Source organism: Rattus norvegicus, chromosome 17 (genome assembly GCF_021556685.1).
Source record: "Rattus norvegicus strain SHRSP/BbbUtx chromosome 17, alternate assembly SHRSP_T2T, whole genome shotgun sequence".
NCBI classification, from domain to species: domain Eukaryota; kingdom Metazoa; phylum Chordata; class Mammalia; order Rodentia; family Muridae; genus Rattus; species Rattus norvegicus.
The window spans coordinates 53202653-53220188 of NC_141550.1; the positions used below are offsets into that span (position 1 = coordinate 53202653).

General features: G+C 42.7%; 1 protein-coding gene across 2 annotated transcripts in view; it reads left to right on the top strand.

The window, feature by feature from the left end:
• Positions 1 to 17536, top strand: part of Pou6f2 (POU class 6 homeobox 2) — a 450333-nt gene that overhangs the window by 391289 nt on the left and 41508 nt on the right. The window contains 2 exon segments of one of the 2 annotated variants that reach the window (NM_001101002.2): positions 6168 to 6336; positions 15566 to 15734. In NM_001101002.2, the coding sequence (NP_001094472.2) occupies positions 6168 to 6336; positions 15566 to 15734 (338 nt within the window). 2 annotated transcript variants of the gene reach the window in all.

Genomic DNA, 17536 nt, shown 5'->3' on the forward strand with positions numbered 1-17536 from the left:
TATGTGCTCAGCAAATTGGCTAATTACCTTAGGCAGTTGTTTGATGCCTATCAATTTGTGTTCCTCTTGTCAGTTACGACCATCTTTGGCTCACAATTAAACTTTGTTTAGAATACCTAAGTAACAAGGATGTCCACTTAAACTGCAACTGTAGGAAGTTCCATTGTGGGACAAGTAGGCATCTAGATTCTGATGTCCAGAGGCCACATGGACCAGTCATGTACTTATCATAGCCTCAAGAGGGACAGCTAGTGAGTATGGATAGTGTCATTAACCATTTCGGAGGCAAAGAGCACAGTGGGAAATAGCTTTAAGTACATTTCTAGAGTCACCCCTTACTAGAACTGCTGGAGTGGCTAAAGAGACATTGGGATGCTTAAGAAACTGATAAGCTAAGGTACTAGTGATGACAAAGGAACAACCAGAATTCTTATGCATTGCTGTGTCAGTGTAAAATGGACATCGATTTTGGAATTTCTTAGAAAGTTCAACATGAATCTGTAATACAATCAGTACTGGAAGTATAGTTCTACTCATACTTTCATTTAAAAAAATTAGACTCACAGACTTGAACACAAATGTCTATAAAAGAATTATTGATCATGTTCCTAAACTGGAAACACCCAAATATCCACCAACAAAAAGTGGATAATCAGTATAATGTGTGGTTGTGGAAGGGGAGACTCATCATGGGAGTGAACTACTACATTGCTATCAAAGAGAATGAGCTGCACTACACAACAGACTACATGAATTTATAAACAGTCCACCAAGCAAAATAAGGTGGATACAAGAAAGTTGTCGTGTGATTCCATCTCTAGAACTATACCAAATGAATCTATCATGAGAGAAAGCAGACAAGTGGTTGTCAAGGCAGAGAATTGAGGATAGGCATTGCTTGCAAGAGGAAACTTTATAAACCGATAAAGCTTCCTGTCTTGATTATAATGATGGTTCACAGGTGTATCCATTTGACAGACTTCTTGGGCTGTGTTTGAAATGGGTGTGTTTTATTACAGGAAAACTGTATCTTCAAAAATGTTGAATGGAGAATGAACACACAGAGAAAAGGCAGATGCAGAATGGAGTTGACGTGCCCAAGGCTCTTAGATATGACAGAGGCTAATTCACTCTGTGGCTAGCTCCCACCTAAGTTCCCTGCCCACTCTGATTTGGCTCCCAGACTGCTCCACTTTTATAAAAACCTTGTCATGCCTTTTAGTGTGAACCAAATATTGTTTACAATTAACTAGGATGGTTACTGCTAAGGCTAACCTTCCACTACCTTAGCACCCTGAACTCCTGAAACATCTTTTTAGAAGGGCAACCCAGGAAGAAGGGAAATATTCCCCCAGGTTGCCTAGTGGAACTTTTCTCCTCTCTCCTTCCTCAGCCTCTCAGAGCCAATTTCCTTAAGAGACCTTAAAGGAGTAGTAAGTAAACAGACAGAAGACATAAAGTTCAAAAACTTTTTAAAAGCAAATTAGTCCCTCTTTGTGTCATTGTAGTCATTGGCTGACGCCCAGCACCAGACTTCATATATCCAGAGAACAGCTCTTTCATATCAGGAGGATGAACCATCATCATACCCCAGGTCCTCCCTACCCTGGCTTCCCTCTGTGGAGACAACAGTAGTGTGAGAATTCAGTTAAAGAGGCCATGAACATACCCTTAATCCAGGAGCTAGCAGAATAAGAAAACAGCTAAGGGGCTAGAGAGATGGTTCTGTGGTTAAGAGTATATGTTGCTCTGTGAGGAAGACTACCATTTGGATCCCAAGACTTATGTCAGTTCACTCACAAATGCCTGTGACTTCAGCTCCAAGGGTTCTGACCCCTCCATAGGCATCTACATGTGCACAGACACTCGACAGAAACACAAGCACACAGAGACAGAGAGAACATACATCATACATACATACATACATACATACATACATACATACATACATACATACATGAAAGTACTGTAGTAGCACACACCTTTAATCCCAGCACTTCAGATGCAGAGGCAGGCAGATCCCTGAGCCCTAAGTTCAAGACCTGCCTTGTTTACAGAGCAAGTTCCAGGATACCTGATGCTACATAGAGAAACCCTCTCTCCACCCCGATAAAAGTAGCAACTGAGACCTTCATATATTGTGGGAAATTCTGTCAACGAGGGTGCTGAGGGTACCTGGAAGAGAATGAGGGACAAGAGACATGAAGAAGGACGCCAAGACAAGAGTCTGATCAAGGCGACAATTTTACTTTTTCCCAAGGCTGAATTTATACCATAACAGGGGTAACAGAGGGAAGGGGGAAGTGTGAAACATTTACGCAGGCCAAGGACACAGTATTCATGTGGTCAGGGAATCGACTGATGTTGACAGGATGTTAGAAAGGTCACAGGTTTGTCATATCTATTGGTTAGCAGGAGGTTGTTTTTTTCAGAAAGGTTACAGATCATCACATTGGGTATCTTGACATCAGATGTATTTCTCAGCAAGGTCAGAACTTTATCATATCATTATTCATTCTGACCACTAGATTTGTATTAGTCTTCTGCAGCTGGCTGGGGATTTTCCATGAACCCAGTCATACTTAACACTAACCATAATAATAACATCAATAATGGAGGATTTCAAGGGCATCGCTCCCAACATCTCCCCCTTCCTTATAGTCAAATGAAAAGGTGACCAAATAGCTGTGCTGTCCTGGAATGAGCCCCTCAGGAACTGCGTCTGTCTTAGGTTGGAGTGATATTTGTCACATGGCCAAGAGAATTTTAGGGCCAGGGTCCGTCATGGGATAAGGCAGCAGCTAATGGCGGCCCTCTTAGGCCCTTTATCCGTGAACATATCGCTCCCTTACCCGTCATTGACTGTCCAGCTCAGCACGCAGGGGTACAATTTGTTGATGTTTCAGCAAAGAAATCAGGACAGCAGGCAGAAACGAATATTGGCCTCATTTGACTTAAGGACAAAAATGTCCTTGCCTGGGCTGGGAGGAGATATGTAGGTGAGCTTGGCCATCATCAAAGCATCCTCCATAGCTAGCCTATGATAATATACCTGAATAGGTTTTGCTGCTATATTTTCTACCTGTTGTTTAATAAAGCTGGTTAAACGATTAAATGTCCAAGGGCCAAAAGATATAAGCAAAAGAAGGCCTACTAGGAGGCCCAACAGAGAGGGAAGCAGGGTGGACAACCAAGGAGAGGTGGAGAACCAACTTTGATACCAGTTCTCAGCTTTTTCTCTTCCTCATTTTCTCTTTTCCAAACCTTCTCTGACTTTTTTCATGCTCTCTTTAACCATATTCTAAGACACAGGAAGTATCCAAACACTGCCTTTCTCTTAGAATTCAGTGTGATCACTCAAAGTTGGGAAATTAAAGGTAAAAATCCAATCAGAAATAAGTACACTTGTTAGCATATGCAGCTTACGTAAGAGGGGGGCCAGACAATTGTCCATTTTGATTAACCTCTGACTCTAAAAGACAGTGTGAGTCAAAATTAAAATAGTCAGATATACTTAAAACTCTGCTCCATTTTGGATAGATGTGGAAGTTTAAAATTGAATGAATTTATATGATTGTTAACGTTTACTGTGAAATATCACAGAAGGGATGCCACCAGGCAGGGAATTACAATTTTAACTGATATTAAACATCTTAAAAAATTTGGAGAAACCTCAACATTGAATTATAACCATCAGAAAAAAATAAAGACATAAATAGGTTATCCCATGCATGCCATGTAAGAAATAAGCAAACCCCATGTCAGTACAGTACAGTATCAATGACTGGAAATTAAATATGTTGATACATAGAAGGAAAAAGTAACATGTTGACTGCCATTGTTGAAATTCCCAAAATAATTCCAATAGACAATTCAACTTGGGTTCCTGCAACAATCATAATTGCATTATCCAAAAAGCCAAACCCTTCGGAAGGTATCGCATTGTGGAAGAATCCATATCTCAGCTGTCCTGGAGTGGGTGGCAGAGCTTCCAGTTCTTGTGCGATGGCAATGGACTCGAAGCTGTGCAGTTCTTTGAGCAAGCAGCTCCTCTTGGTGGAGTGTAGGCTGTAGATGAAGCCATGTTCAGCGCCTCCATGGGCTCCTTCTTGGGATGAGTGCCCAGAAGCCGGGGAGTAGGAATGTCCAGGTTCTTTTAACAATTTTATGGTAAATATAATCCCTGTACTGGCACCTGATTGAAACATTCTAAGGCCCCAACCAAGTATATCCACATGTCCAATCCTGGTTTCAACCCGTTGAGGTAAATTTTATATTTAGGGGTATGTACCATCCCCTTTTTTTAGAATTAGAACCTTCACAACGGGAATCTGAGACATGCATATTAGCCCGATGGGAGGTATTATAAGTCAAACAACACAGTGTATTAGGTGATAAAATTCTTAAGAACAGGGGAAAGGGGGCCAGGCAAGAAAGCTAGGAGGTGGCCTGGTGAGAGCTGGTGAAACAACCAGATCAGGTGACAAATAGCATTCAGTCACACAGCTAAATGAGGAAGCTTTTTGGAGACAAAAAGGCCAGTGCAAAAACGAGCGCAAGCTTTGTGCCTGTGAAACAGAAAGGAGAGCAGAGGGGCAGCTGGAGTCTGTTACCTGCTGTCTCTCTGGACTTAGATTCTCCCTTAAGGAGTACCTCCCTTCAGTGTCAGCTCCGTGGCTCTGCCTCTTAAGAGACCCAGCCTCTGAAGGACACTAGGCTTCCAGTAAGAACTAATAACAAAAGGGTGGAGAGATAGTTAGGACCTGGGTGCTGGATGTCAAGTGGCTGACAAAAGAATTGTATGGCTCCTCTGCTTTAGGGGGGAAGTTTCTTCCAGGCTGTCAGACACGCCTGGTGACCTTGAGCCAAAAGACCAGGGGAGAAAAGCATCTGAGCCTCTAGTGTGTTGAAATGAGGCTCGCCCAGGGGCGTGTGATCCTGATTGAAGCTTCAGGTATCAGAGAGAAAGCTATAGTCAGAGATAACTTGTTCACCTGGGGCTATAAGGACTCTTTCCACTGTCATTCCTGAGGCTCACAGTTGAGCGGGGCTTCCTGCCTCTTACATCCAATAAAGAGATTGCTAACACTGGAGTACTGATCTTTAATAGAACTACAGCCTTTCCTGTGCCTCTGAATTCCAGGACTTCAGTAGTAGCCCTTTACCAAGCTGTCTCACTGGGTTAGAGGGCCATGGAGAAGAAAACATTGATCCTGACCTTGGCCACAGTCTCCAGTTGGAGTAGCTGAAGATCTGGTGCCAAGACTTTCTCCTCTTATCATCCTAGAGTAAAGCCTGTTCTGTCTGGCAAAATAAAGTTCCTCGAAGTCTGTTGCAGACTCTTTTGAAACTACTTTAGGGGTTCCCTGCCACCGAACCTGGGGCATTTTGACCACAGGGGCAGGAACTGACTGCTGCAGGGATAGGATCAGAGGCACTCTCTATGTCAATGATGACTGATGGGAAAGGTGACTTAATGCTGGAGACTAACTCCTCTCTTGGAATAGGGCCAGCAGATAAGGCAGGCTCCCTCAAAGAACTTCTCTTAATGAACTCTCTCCTGTGAGCAAGTGTTGAAGGTCTGGCCACTGAAGGCAGCAATTCCCACACAGAACAAAATTCTATCTTTGCTCTGATTACCAGATTTCTAGAGGATGTCAGTAAACATGTTGTCAGTTTTGCATAAGACACCCAAAACTGGAAGCGAGAGAGCAGAGCTGCCAGCCTAAACTGGAACCTCACCTAAACTATCACATCTTTGAATGATGGGCACAGGCCAACTTTAAGTTTGAGTTTTGCATTTGAATTGTGTTGTTTCCTTGTACACCACCCTGAGAAGCCTCCCAAGTGTGTGGGAATTGTGTAAACAGGCAGAAAAAGGTTCAGTCACACACTATGGCTGAAAAATGTAAAAAATTGGGTATTCTGGCAAGCCAAGTAGGGAATTAATAATATATTTAGAATTTCTAATAAAATGCCTGTCAAGCAAGCAGGCAACATATTATATACACAAAAATAAATCCTGCCTGGGTATAGTGCTCTTCCCAAGAAGTAGACACTGTATTTGTGAAAATAAAATGAATCGACCCCAGATGAAATGTCCCATCCCTAGCAGTTCCCACAATGTTCCACTCATTTTGTATGTTTTTTTTACATCCCTTGTGTAGCTTCACCAATCTTCCCAGACATCAGTTGGTCAAGCAGGCACCCAAGGCAACCTCCTGCACCTGGCTCATGGCCAAGCATCCACCTCTCAAAGTCCGGTGCGACAGGCTTCCTCCTCCTCCTCTTCATCCTCCTCTTCTTCAGCTTTGAGCGTGGGCCAGTTAGTCAGCAGTAAGTATTCATTCTGGCTCCATTTAACCATGTTGACCTTTTTATTGCCTATTGCTTGCGCTCTCTCTCTCTCTCTCTCTCTCTCTCTCTCTCTCTCTCTCTCTCTCTCTCTCCCCCTCTCTCCCTTCCTTCCTCTCCCTGCTTCCTTCCTTTCTCCCTCTCTTGCCCTCATTTTCTAGGGCTACTAGGCCAATATTGGAATGATGTCTATGCTCAAGACCATTTGATCCTTACAGCGGCTGGCGCCACAGCACGCCCCTGCATTACAGAAAGCTGGGAGCGGGCTCCATTTCAGGGGATTCTGGTGTGCCCAGTCAGACCTGCAACTTCCAAAGGTAGAAACTGATCAGCTTGAAGGGAATGGGCAAACAGTTCTGAGCTGAAATAACCAAGATCAGGCACTCAGCTGGAGGGTCAAGCCGCTTTCCTGTATGTTTGACATCCCTTGCCATTCTGTGGTAGGTGTCCAAGGAAATAAAGGAAAGCATGCCTAGGGGTGGGTATGCGAGTGAATAATGAGCCACCTTCAGTGACACATGGAGGCTGCTGTGTGGGCAGGAATCCGACAGAAATTTCCAAACAACCATTCACAAAATAAAGCAAACCTGAAGGCTGCCTCCCTAATAAAGTGGCTATGGTTGTCTGACACCATTTGTGGAGTTGGTTCATGTTCCCAGGAAAGCCAGCACATCTTTCACATGCAAACAGAAGCACATAGTGATGCATGGGACAATGGTCTGATTAAATATCATTTACTCACTTCCGTACAATCTTACTAAATGTTCATGAGAAATCAGACAACATAGAAACATATATACAGATCACAACCAACAGGAATCAAGTGCCCAATGGTCATGGGTTTAAAAAGGAGAGTCGCTGCATAGGCACCTAGGCCATGACATGAGAAAGCCTATGTCAGCGAAGAACAGAAAAAGACTTGTTAAAGTCAGAGTGTGGAGATCTTCACACAGGACTGGCAGATCTAGTTATGCAAGGTGATGCTCCCCAAAGGAAAATAAAGTTTGCATGCTCAACAATACATAATGCAGACTAGAAAGATGCTGTGAATGGGGAGGAAAATGGAATGAGACACCAGGGACAATGCCCAGGTCCTCCTGGGTACTGGCCTGGACACTCATGGTCTCAAATGTGGCTCAACACTACACAGCAGGGACACACAGGGAGTTTTCCCTTTAATCTGTCTAGACATACAACTCTGTAAATTTGGCTATAAACCTTTATCCCAACTGAAGAAATTCATAGATAAAATTAATCTTATTATATCTTTATCTTTCTTTATAAAAAATGCCTCGTACGGTTGTTGTAGGAAAATATGCAAATTCTACCTGAATTCAATTTTCTCTCTCTCTGTGTGTGTGTGTGTGTGTGTGTGTGTGTAGAGTTAGCTGTTAAGATTTGGTCCTGAAAGAAAAGGAATCAAAATCCAATACAGAGAAAAAAATTACATGTAATAGAAAAGTACAAAGCTACTCCACTAATGAAGTCTTACAAAAACATTATACTCAAGACCGTAGATGGACAGAGAGAAGGCTGCATGGATGGACAGACAGGTGGACCTTGGCTGTCTCTGTCCACTTGGCACTATTGAACAAAGAAGAATTAGCTTTTTAAGAAATTAGTAAGGAAGCTACTTAATAAGCCAGATCAAATTCAATACATCAATTGTATTTCAATTAATGATGAGTGATCAGCAAAATAAAGGCTTGGGAGGGAAATTTTTCTATCAAATGCATTGAAAGCAGAAGAAATGACACCCATATGCAGAGACTGAGTAGGAAGGAGCCCATACCAACTGTAGGTCCTCCCTGCATAAGAGTCTAGCAGCACCCATAAGCATGGGCTTGCACAAACAGTGCTGAACATACAACCTTTATAGATTTGGGACGTGGTTTTAGTTACTTTCATTCTGTATCAAAACCCAATTGCAAAAAGAATGTATGAGTCACATATTTATAAAACGCACCCCTTTCCAGCTCAATAATTTGCTATAATGGCTTATTTTGAGGAAACATGTTTGCCAGAGTTTCATGAAGTCATGAAGCACATAATAAAGGATACAGCTTCTCAGGAAGAAGTACACAGGGTGAAGACCAAGAGTACATGTGCACAGGAACTTCTGTCCTTGCAAACACGCACATACACAAATACACAACTTATGGTGTGCTCACCAGCCCACAGGCTCTTGTTTTTAGTCATAGTCATTTGTTTTTCTAATGACCCACCTCTTCCTGAAGCTAACCAGGAGTCAACTAATAGTCACCAAATTAGGACCAAAAAAAAAAAAAAAAGTTCCTTTCAATGAAGAAATTCCAAGGAGTTTTGGTGTATATTGGGAACCAAATAAACCAAATATTAGAATAAGAATTATAGAATTCCTATAATTATTTGAGACACTCTAAGAGCTTTGGTAACTATGCTCTGGACACAAAAAACAATATATTTCTTATATGACAATATCACACAAACTCTGATCAGAGTCATAGTTAGTGAATCTTCTACACCACAGTTAGAAGGTGCTGTCCAATGTTCCATGGGCTAAAAGTTAGTATTAAAATATCTTGCTCACTCTGGGCTAAAGAATGCCTAGATAATCCCTTGACAATGATCAAATGACCTTCCTATGTGATGAACTCCATAGATCTTCTACCTTAATAAGTGGGATCTCTCAGTCAAAGCCAGAACTCAAAGCTATGGCTGGTCCAGGGCTGGCTTGCTCTTGGAAAGCCCATCTCTGCCTATCTTTGCATTCTAAAGCTAGAACTGCAGACATCACACCCATTCCCATCTTGTGTTTGCATGGGTTCTAAGGATCTTCATGCTTAATCGAGAGTATGAAGTCATCTTCCCATCTCTAAGCTGGACTTTTAGAAAAATATAAAAGAAAAATCAATGAATAACTTTTAAAACTTCCACCACCTTGGTTTGAATCTACAGTGTACTAATTTTAAATAGGTTTTAGGTTTTAACTGCTGGGAAGGGGGCTGTTGTTTTCATTACTGTTCTTCATATACTGGTGGGAAAACAAAACAAAACAAAAAAGAAAAGAAAACCTCCTGATTTGTAAGCTAGACCCTTAGCAAAATTGCTAGTCACTGCCTCAAAACTAAAGCTGAACCATATAGATGAGGACAGCTTGTCTCATAGAGAAATCTTATATACTCCAGTGACATTGTCATGATGCAAGGTCTTCTTCCAATCCGCATTTTTCATTCTCTAATGGTTTCTTCTTTTTTAGAACTATTGGGTAGGCACACTAACTGTGTTCTATGAGGTCTGAAAGAGCTGATAGTTGTTTCTATTTCCCTTAGATTTTCATTCAAGCTTTTGATAGCTTCTGTTAAAGATATATTTCATGCCCATGGTGATTCCATAAGCAGGGATCATAGCAGGATGTTGATATGTGGTACGTTCAACTGTTTAGCAGAACTCTACACAAATATCAAGGCTAACAGCAACGAAAGAAAGAAAGAGAGAGAGAAAGAAAGAAAGAAAGAAAGAAAGAAAAGAAAGGAAGAAAGAAGGAAAGAAAGAAGGAAAGAAAGAAAGAAAGAAAGAAAGAAAGAAAGAAAGAAAGAAAGAAAGAAAGAAAGAAAGAAAGAAAGAAAGAAATAGGGGAAAGGAAGGAAGGAAGGACGGACGGAAGGAAGGAAGGAGGGAAGGAATCACAGCATCTGTCTTAGAATATACTGAGCCCCAGTTTCACAGAGGCCCAGATAGCATGCTCACAATAGGTTTGTTCTCACACAGTTTGCATTCCATAAGAATCTCTGGTTTTTCAAGTCCTTGCATTCTGGTTTGATGTGGGAAGTGTCATACTTTTGAATCCCTGCAAATTTCCGAGTCCAATATTCCTTAAATCCTTGATTTCCTCTACAGAGCCAAGGCAGCACAATTCCCTCTGAAGAGCCATGGCCACTTTTAAGATGACCCCTATCCATCACTGCTATTCCTTTGTGACCTCTATTCTGTGTACAGGGCTGACTGAACCCTGGACAACTTCTACAAAAGGTACCATTACCTCCTCCCTCCAGAGAACCTTTACTCTAGGTTTCTGGCTAAAGTTGCTGAATCCATTTTGAGGCAGCCCTGAAGATTCCTCTTGTGGTTATAATCAATCCAACCCTAGATCATCTTCAAAACTAACTCTAACTTCCCCTAAGAGCAAGAAAATGGACGTGGGGTTGATCTTCCCCACTGTGGAATGTTGCACGCTGAGCTAGGCTGGGGGCTGAGGTAATACCCCAGGAAAGCCTCCACTCGCCACAGGCACACCTTTTTCTCCTCCTCAAGTAGAATAACACATATTCCTTAACGAAGGAAACTGCTACAACAGTAAAACAACCAGATAGTCTGAGACAAACTCAGAGGCAGGAAAACAGTACCACAGTCAGCTAAGAAACTAAGGAATACCTAAGAATTAAAACATCCTGCCAATGTCTGAGACCCATCTCACAAACATACAATCAAGATACAGGTAACAAATGTCCAACAGCGACCGTCTCTTTGGATGAAGAGCATTCTGTGGGGCAAGCCATGACATGTACTTGGCTATACAACTTTTATGAGTAAGAAAAAAAAAGGAAAAACGCTTCTTTTCTTGTTTTTATGTAAAACCAGAAGCATGCTCACTGGAGCCTCATGGAAAACACTAGGCATGTGACTGGGACTCACTCCTCTCAACTCTTCAGTAGACAACTGATATCCACACCAACACTACTCAGCGTATGGAATTTCAGAATCCGAAGTATTCTCTGATTGTTGTTAGTAATATAGTAAAAAAGAAAACAGAGGAGAAAGAAAAGAGAAAAACTGCACAATCACGAATGTAGGTTCAGTTCCAAGGGTTGGGAATTAGCAAGGAGTTGTCAACCCACGAGGTGGTAGAGGAGGAAAACGATGGAAGGATAAATTTATGTAAAATTGCTGACCACATCTAAACTCCCCAACACTGCTCTCTCTCTCTCTCTCTCTCTCTCTCTCTCTCTCTCTCTCTCTCTCTCTCTCTCTCTCTCTGTGTGTGTGTGTGTGTGTGTGTGTGTGTGTGTGTGTGTGCGCTCGCACCCGCGCACGCACACATGTGCTTGTGCTGGCAGCTTAGGATCAGTATTAAGGTAGATTGTGGAATGCTTTCCATAAAACCCAGTCCTTCCTGTGCTAATTAACTCAACTGATTTTGGCTAATCTTGAGATGGGAATACTAAAAACCAGAGGGCTATTTCCCACAGAGATATCTAGTTTGACCGTCAGAAAACTTTCCCCCACTCACAAACCACACTAGCCTTCCTGTCCACCGAGTCACAGCTTTGTCCCTCTCCTATGCAGTGCAGAAGGGGTGAGGAAAGGAAGGGGGGGCCTCTCCCATGAGCCCTTCTTCTCACCAGACCTGTCTGCCTCATCAGTTTTATATAAATGAGCACCAAGTGAATATGAATATGAATATGAATGGCTTCAGAAAAACAGTGGCACAATGGTGATGCCACATCCAGACTGTAGAGACCGATACAGGAGCAGACAGATCCTGCCACAGACACCATACTGACTGTAAAGTGCCCTTGGCCCTACCAGGTGACTCAAACCTGCCAAATTAAGAAAAGTATTATTCTAAAACCCATGTGTATACAAAGTAAGTCTCTGGCTTCTTTTTCCTTTTTTCTCTTTCTTTTCTTTCTTTTTCTTTCTTTTTAAGTTTTGAGCTTTGAGTTATGAGTATCCAACATTCCTTGCAAGTCTACCTGAAAGAGACTAGGCCAATCTTTCCTTTCACTCTACCATTCTGTATCGGCTGGTACAGAATGTGCCCTTTTTAGTCTAAATTGGGATCCCTCACCTACTGAATTCTTGCCTCTCTCCTTTTGCAAGTGGACTTTTAAAACCTTTTCTTAATCCTAATACTTTTCCCTTTCACATGAAGGACTTTTTTGCTGTTGTCCTTACATAGATATGCTATGAATCTGTCCTGTCCTGTGGCCTTGGGTGGAGAATGACAGCCACTGTGCTACCCAGTATTTCCTGCTTAAGCCCCCGAATCAAGCAGCAAGGATGCCCAGTCTAAACCCAGGCTCACAGCTCACCGTGGACAGGCAGTGAATGTGAGCAGGGCTGGAGAAGAGGAGCTGAGAGGCCGTGAGAATTGGATCCAGGAGATTGGACAAGCTATTGCACTTGTAGGCCCTGTGCACCCAAAAGAACATAAACACTTTTCTTTTCCTTTAAAATTCCATTTTATATTTTTGGCAAGTAATTCAAAATGTGTGTGAGCCTTCCATGCTGGTCATTTGCAGCTCCGACTTCTGGGACCAATTTAATGAGAAAATAAGGGCTAGAGACTGCCGTGTGTGTAGATGTGCTCTCCCAGAATTCTTTGTGAACCAGAAAGCCACTCCATACTACTGTGCTGGTGGGATTTCAAATCCAGGAACAGTCTCCACCACAAAATACCCAAACACATCTTGCATTCACTGAGTGTCAGGTTTCTAGGAAGAAGTTTGGGGAAAGGTGCTAGAAAGTAGGACTTTAATTCATCTTATTTAAATCAACTTTATAAACAACCTTCCGAGCCCTGTCCATACATATAAATCTTTGATCTGCTACTCTGAAACGTTCATCACTTGGATGAGCTCCTTCCCCAGTCCATGGGCCCCTTCTATTCACAAAGCAAAGACCCTGTGAAAAGATGAATAGTTTTGTTTTGTTTTGTTTTGTTTTTTCATTGAAAATAGATGAGAACACAGGGATGGACCTGTGGCTCCATCCACCTATGTAGCAGAGGATGGCCTTGTAGGGCATCAATGGGAGGAGAGGCCCTTGGTCCTGTCAAGGTTCGATACCCCAATGTAGGGGAATGTCAGGGCAAGGAGGTGGGAAGGAGGGGGTGGGTGGGTGAGGGAGAACCCTCATAGAAGCAGGTGGGGGATAGGATAGCGGATTTCTGGAGGGGAAACTGAGAAAGGGGATAACATTTAAAATGTAAATAAAAAATTTTCAAAAGAAGAAAATAGATTTTTCCATATAAAATATTCTAATTATAGTTTGCTTTTCCCCAACTCCTCCTATATCCTCCTCACCTCCAACACACATCCATACAAATACAAATAGGGCATCTAAAGAATAATGATAAAATAAAGATAACCCAGAAGCAAAACAGCCAAATAAAAACCATAAGAAATACATGCAGACACAGAAATATACACACAAAAGAAATTCCTTAAAAACACAAAAATCAGAAATAATGTGTGTGTGTTTTAGTAATTTCTTACCCCAATAAGCCCATATAAAAAGCACACAACCCAGTTATTATAAGTTATATGTCTAGACTGGGCAGCTCTATCACTATACTAATTCATTCCCCAGCTATGAGCCCCCTTGCTACTTGTGGCTTCTCCAGGCCATGTGGTTCTGTTCCGTCTTCCTTCCACCTCCTCTTCCTCTCTCCTCCCATACTACCTTTCCTTCCACTGCCCAATCACAGACTCTAGGCCTTTATTTGACCTGTCAGACTGGGAGAAAGTTCAGTGAGATCGCCTGAGTATATGATCTATTCCTCATTGGGGACAGCTCCTCTTGAGGAAGAATTAACATCAAAATACAAACAGCACCAGGGGCAGCCTAAAACATAAACATAAAACACCTGTAAGACTAAACATAAAAATTTTAAAAACGTCCAGAAATGCCATCGAGTCTGTTCTGTGCAGCTATGCACTGCTGAGCATGGGGCCTGCCCTGAAGAGTCAGGCTTCATTGCCAGTTCCTGATTATTCTTGTTTTTTTCTGTAGGTATTCCATGCCTTAGTATTAGACCTCCAAACCACATTAAACTATAAGAACGTGCCTCCCCCACCGTGCTGAGAAACCAGGAGTCACTTTAAAATGCTTACAAATGAACTGCAGTGGCCAAACTCCTCTAATCTGTGATGAAAATCCAGTGCTATGAAAATTCTAAGGTCTTCTTCAAGTCTTGCTGAGTGGCTCGGTTTGGCCTTGGACTCCTGGGGTTCAGTCTACCCTCTTGCTTCAGTACCACCATTATACCCGACCAAGGGTTTCTTTTTAATGTGAAGATAAATGTACAATGTACACCTATATTACCCCTTTTCTTGAGAGTACATTTTCCATTGCCCGGTGAGACTATTCCCCTGTGCTGAGAAGTTATACACAGTACTCTAGGCCCCTTCCCAACAGACATATACAAGCTTCCTTACTTGAAAGCACTTTAAAAAACTGTCACTTAGGATGCAAATGTTTCTTTTGTAACATTCAGAGAGTATATAGCGCTAAGCCTAGTCTACGACGGTCCTGGGACAAGAACAGAAATTCACTGAAACTGATGGGTTGCTGTGCAGGAGGAGGAAGAGCAACTCTCAGCTGAGTGGAAAGAGTGAGGTGAGGAACAATAGAGAGAAGGCCTGCAGCAGCGGTGACTTCCCCACAGGCAGCACTGAGCTACACTGAAATCTCCCACCAGGCCTAGCCCATGCTGGCTCCAGCTTGGTGAACACTTTCATTTATCCAGGGATCAGTAGCCAGGGGGGAGAAAGTTTCATTCTCCAGCTGTTGTGTCATTTCCCTTGATAAGTCCTAAATTGACCGAGTTATCCGGCACCAAAGGAGCCTTCCTGTGGTAGGCAGTTTTTATTATGTGCCCTTTCAGGGGACAAAGGCAGCTGTGTCAGTAAACCGCTATGGGGAAAAAAGACAATATTATTCTCACAGCTTCATAACCATGCTCTTCTGAGGGGTAATGTGAACATAAGAAATGAGGCGAGATTACCATCTATTACCCTGGCTACATGGCGATCAGGTGAAGGGAAAACACAGAGTGCCGTTTTCTTTGTAGCCAGTTGTTAGCATGGAGAATTCCAATTAAGACATTTCAAAGAGAGGCCTTCTTGTGTTTGTCTTTGCACCGATTATGAACAGGCTTACCAGCAAAGTGGGTCTGAATCCCGCTACCAAGAGCCTCCCCTTGCTGGACGCTATTATTAAGCCCTAAAGAATTGTGCCCTTGCTCTGGGAAGTGGCAGGGTAAATAGAAGTGGCTTACCCTGGGATAGAAGTGTCTGAAGGATGGATTGTGTGGGAAGAAGGAATGTTGAAGGATGAGAGACAAAGGAGGTATTGTGATGCTTTCCCCCGATATGGCTGCTCAGTGATAAACACCCTACCGGCTGTGTGTTGACATGTTGATCCTATTTTAAAAACATCTCCACAGATCCTCAAACGGCAGCGGGTGAGGTGGACGGGGTTAATCTGGAGGAGATCCGAGAATTTGCCAAAGCTTTTAAAATCCGACGCCTGTCCCTTGGCCTGACACAGACTCAGGTGGGACAAGCCCTCAGTGCCACAGAGGGCCCTGCATACAGCCAGTCGGCCATCTGCAGGTAACGGGCGCTGCATGCTATCACCTGTCCTGGCCAGCCCGGGCCTTGTTTGTCCTTGCAGCTCAGCTTGTCTTCTTTGGGTGGGCAAACTGGACAAACGGAGCATGGATAGAAGAACTGGGGTAGTTGTATGTTGGGACCAGTGACGTTGATGTAAAGTGGAGTGCCAATGCAGAATTGAGGGGTCCTGACCTCCTAACTCCTATCAACTCTAAGAACTTCCAAGGCTGATCAGTTGAAATATGCTGCCCTGGTCAGGGGTCTCCCTTCTCCTCCATGCCCCTACCAGATGAGAATACCAACTCCAATCAATGTATGGGTACCCCTAACTAAAAGCAAAGCAACGAGCTAGTCCACCCTACTGTTAACTACCCAGAGAGGGCTCTAAAGTTTCCGTGAAATGCACATTTTAACAAATTTCCCTATCTTGTGGAAGAAGTTTTTATAGCTTGTTTTCCCAGGCACATCTTAATAAGCAGGAAAAAGGGAAGGTGGAAGGAAGGAAGGAAGGAAGGAAGGAAGGACCCCTTTTAAATATTAGTAAATCTGGCCTAACTGTACCCCCCCACACACACACACACATTAAATTCCTGAATCCAGCCTTGGTTGTATTTGAGTTGATCCGGGTTAAATCTTCGGAGCAGCGCCCATGTGTGCATGTGTGCTGCACTAATCCTATGTGTATGCATGAGGTAACGAGGCACTGGTAGGAGCTTTGTCCTCTTGGGCGATGCCTTAGGAGTCCTCCTCCATCAGGAACAGCCAAGATACCAACTCTAAACTCATTTAAGTGGATTTTGTTCTTGGTGATCCATGAAATGCTGTCTTTTTATCTGCTCTTTATACTTTTAATGTATTCCCCAAAGGACAGAAGTGTACTTTTCCTGCAGTTTAAGACTAAGGTTATAAATAACATCAGTATGGGGTGGTAGCTTGCAGCTCACATTTTGCTCAATGATTTTCCATAAAAACCATTGATTGTTGTTAAATACAAAAAGCACCATAGGATCCTCTCACTTCTATGGTCTCCCCTACTGTTTTTTCTTATAAGATACCTCCCTGTAGAAAATAACCTTTATTCAGTCTATACAAGGATACTACCGCTGGGAAATTTATATCAAGGCTTGTATATGCTATTCCAAACGACACGTACAGAAGCACCAATGCTAACAAGCACATCAGTGGTGGGAATATTGTTGCTCCCTGTCAGCAGACATTAATTTTGTCTGGTCCCGATGCCTTGTGATCAAAGAAGCCACAGGTTTTTTATTTTGATGCCAATTTGACATTGTTGCTAAATTCCTCTTTGGCTTATTTTAGCCCTAAAATGTGATTTTCTTTTATTGACTAGAGTGTTCTTTTAGTGTTTGAACTCATACACGAACACGGATTCCTGGGCATCCCCAATCAGATATGCTGATTTGTTAAATCTTCCCCAGAGGGAAGCTAAAAATGCTGTAGATTGCAGACCTCTGGAAATTTACTATTGGTTAACAGAGTAGACACCCAGACTATAAGGCCTTTATCCTTTCTCCAATTCCCAGTGGTTCAGTGATGCTGTTTTAAAAGCTGTCTATCCTAATTAATTAATTAATTAATTAATTAGTCTCGAATCAAGACTTTACATTGGAATATTCTCAGCGGGTTCGAAGCCGGGAAAAGGATGCCTACCAGTGCCTACACAGCGGTGTCACTCTGTGCTAAACCTTCTTATGAGAGGCACAAGTGAAGAATCCTGTTCGTGCCCCTGGGTGGCACTGCCCTGTGAGGCCAGTTGCTATCAAGAGTTCAAGCCCCAGGCT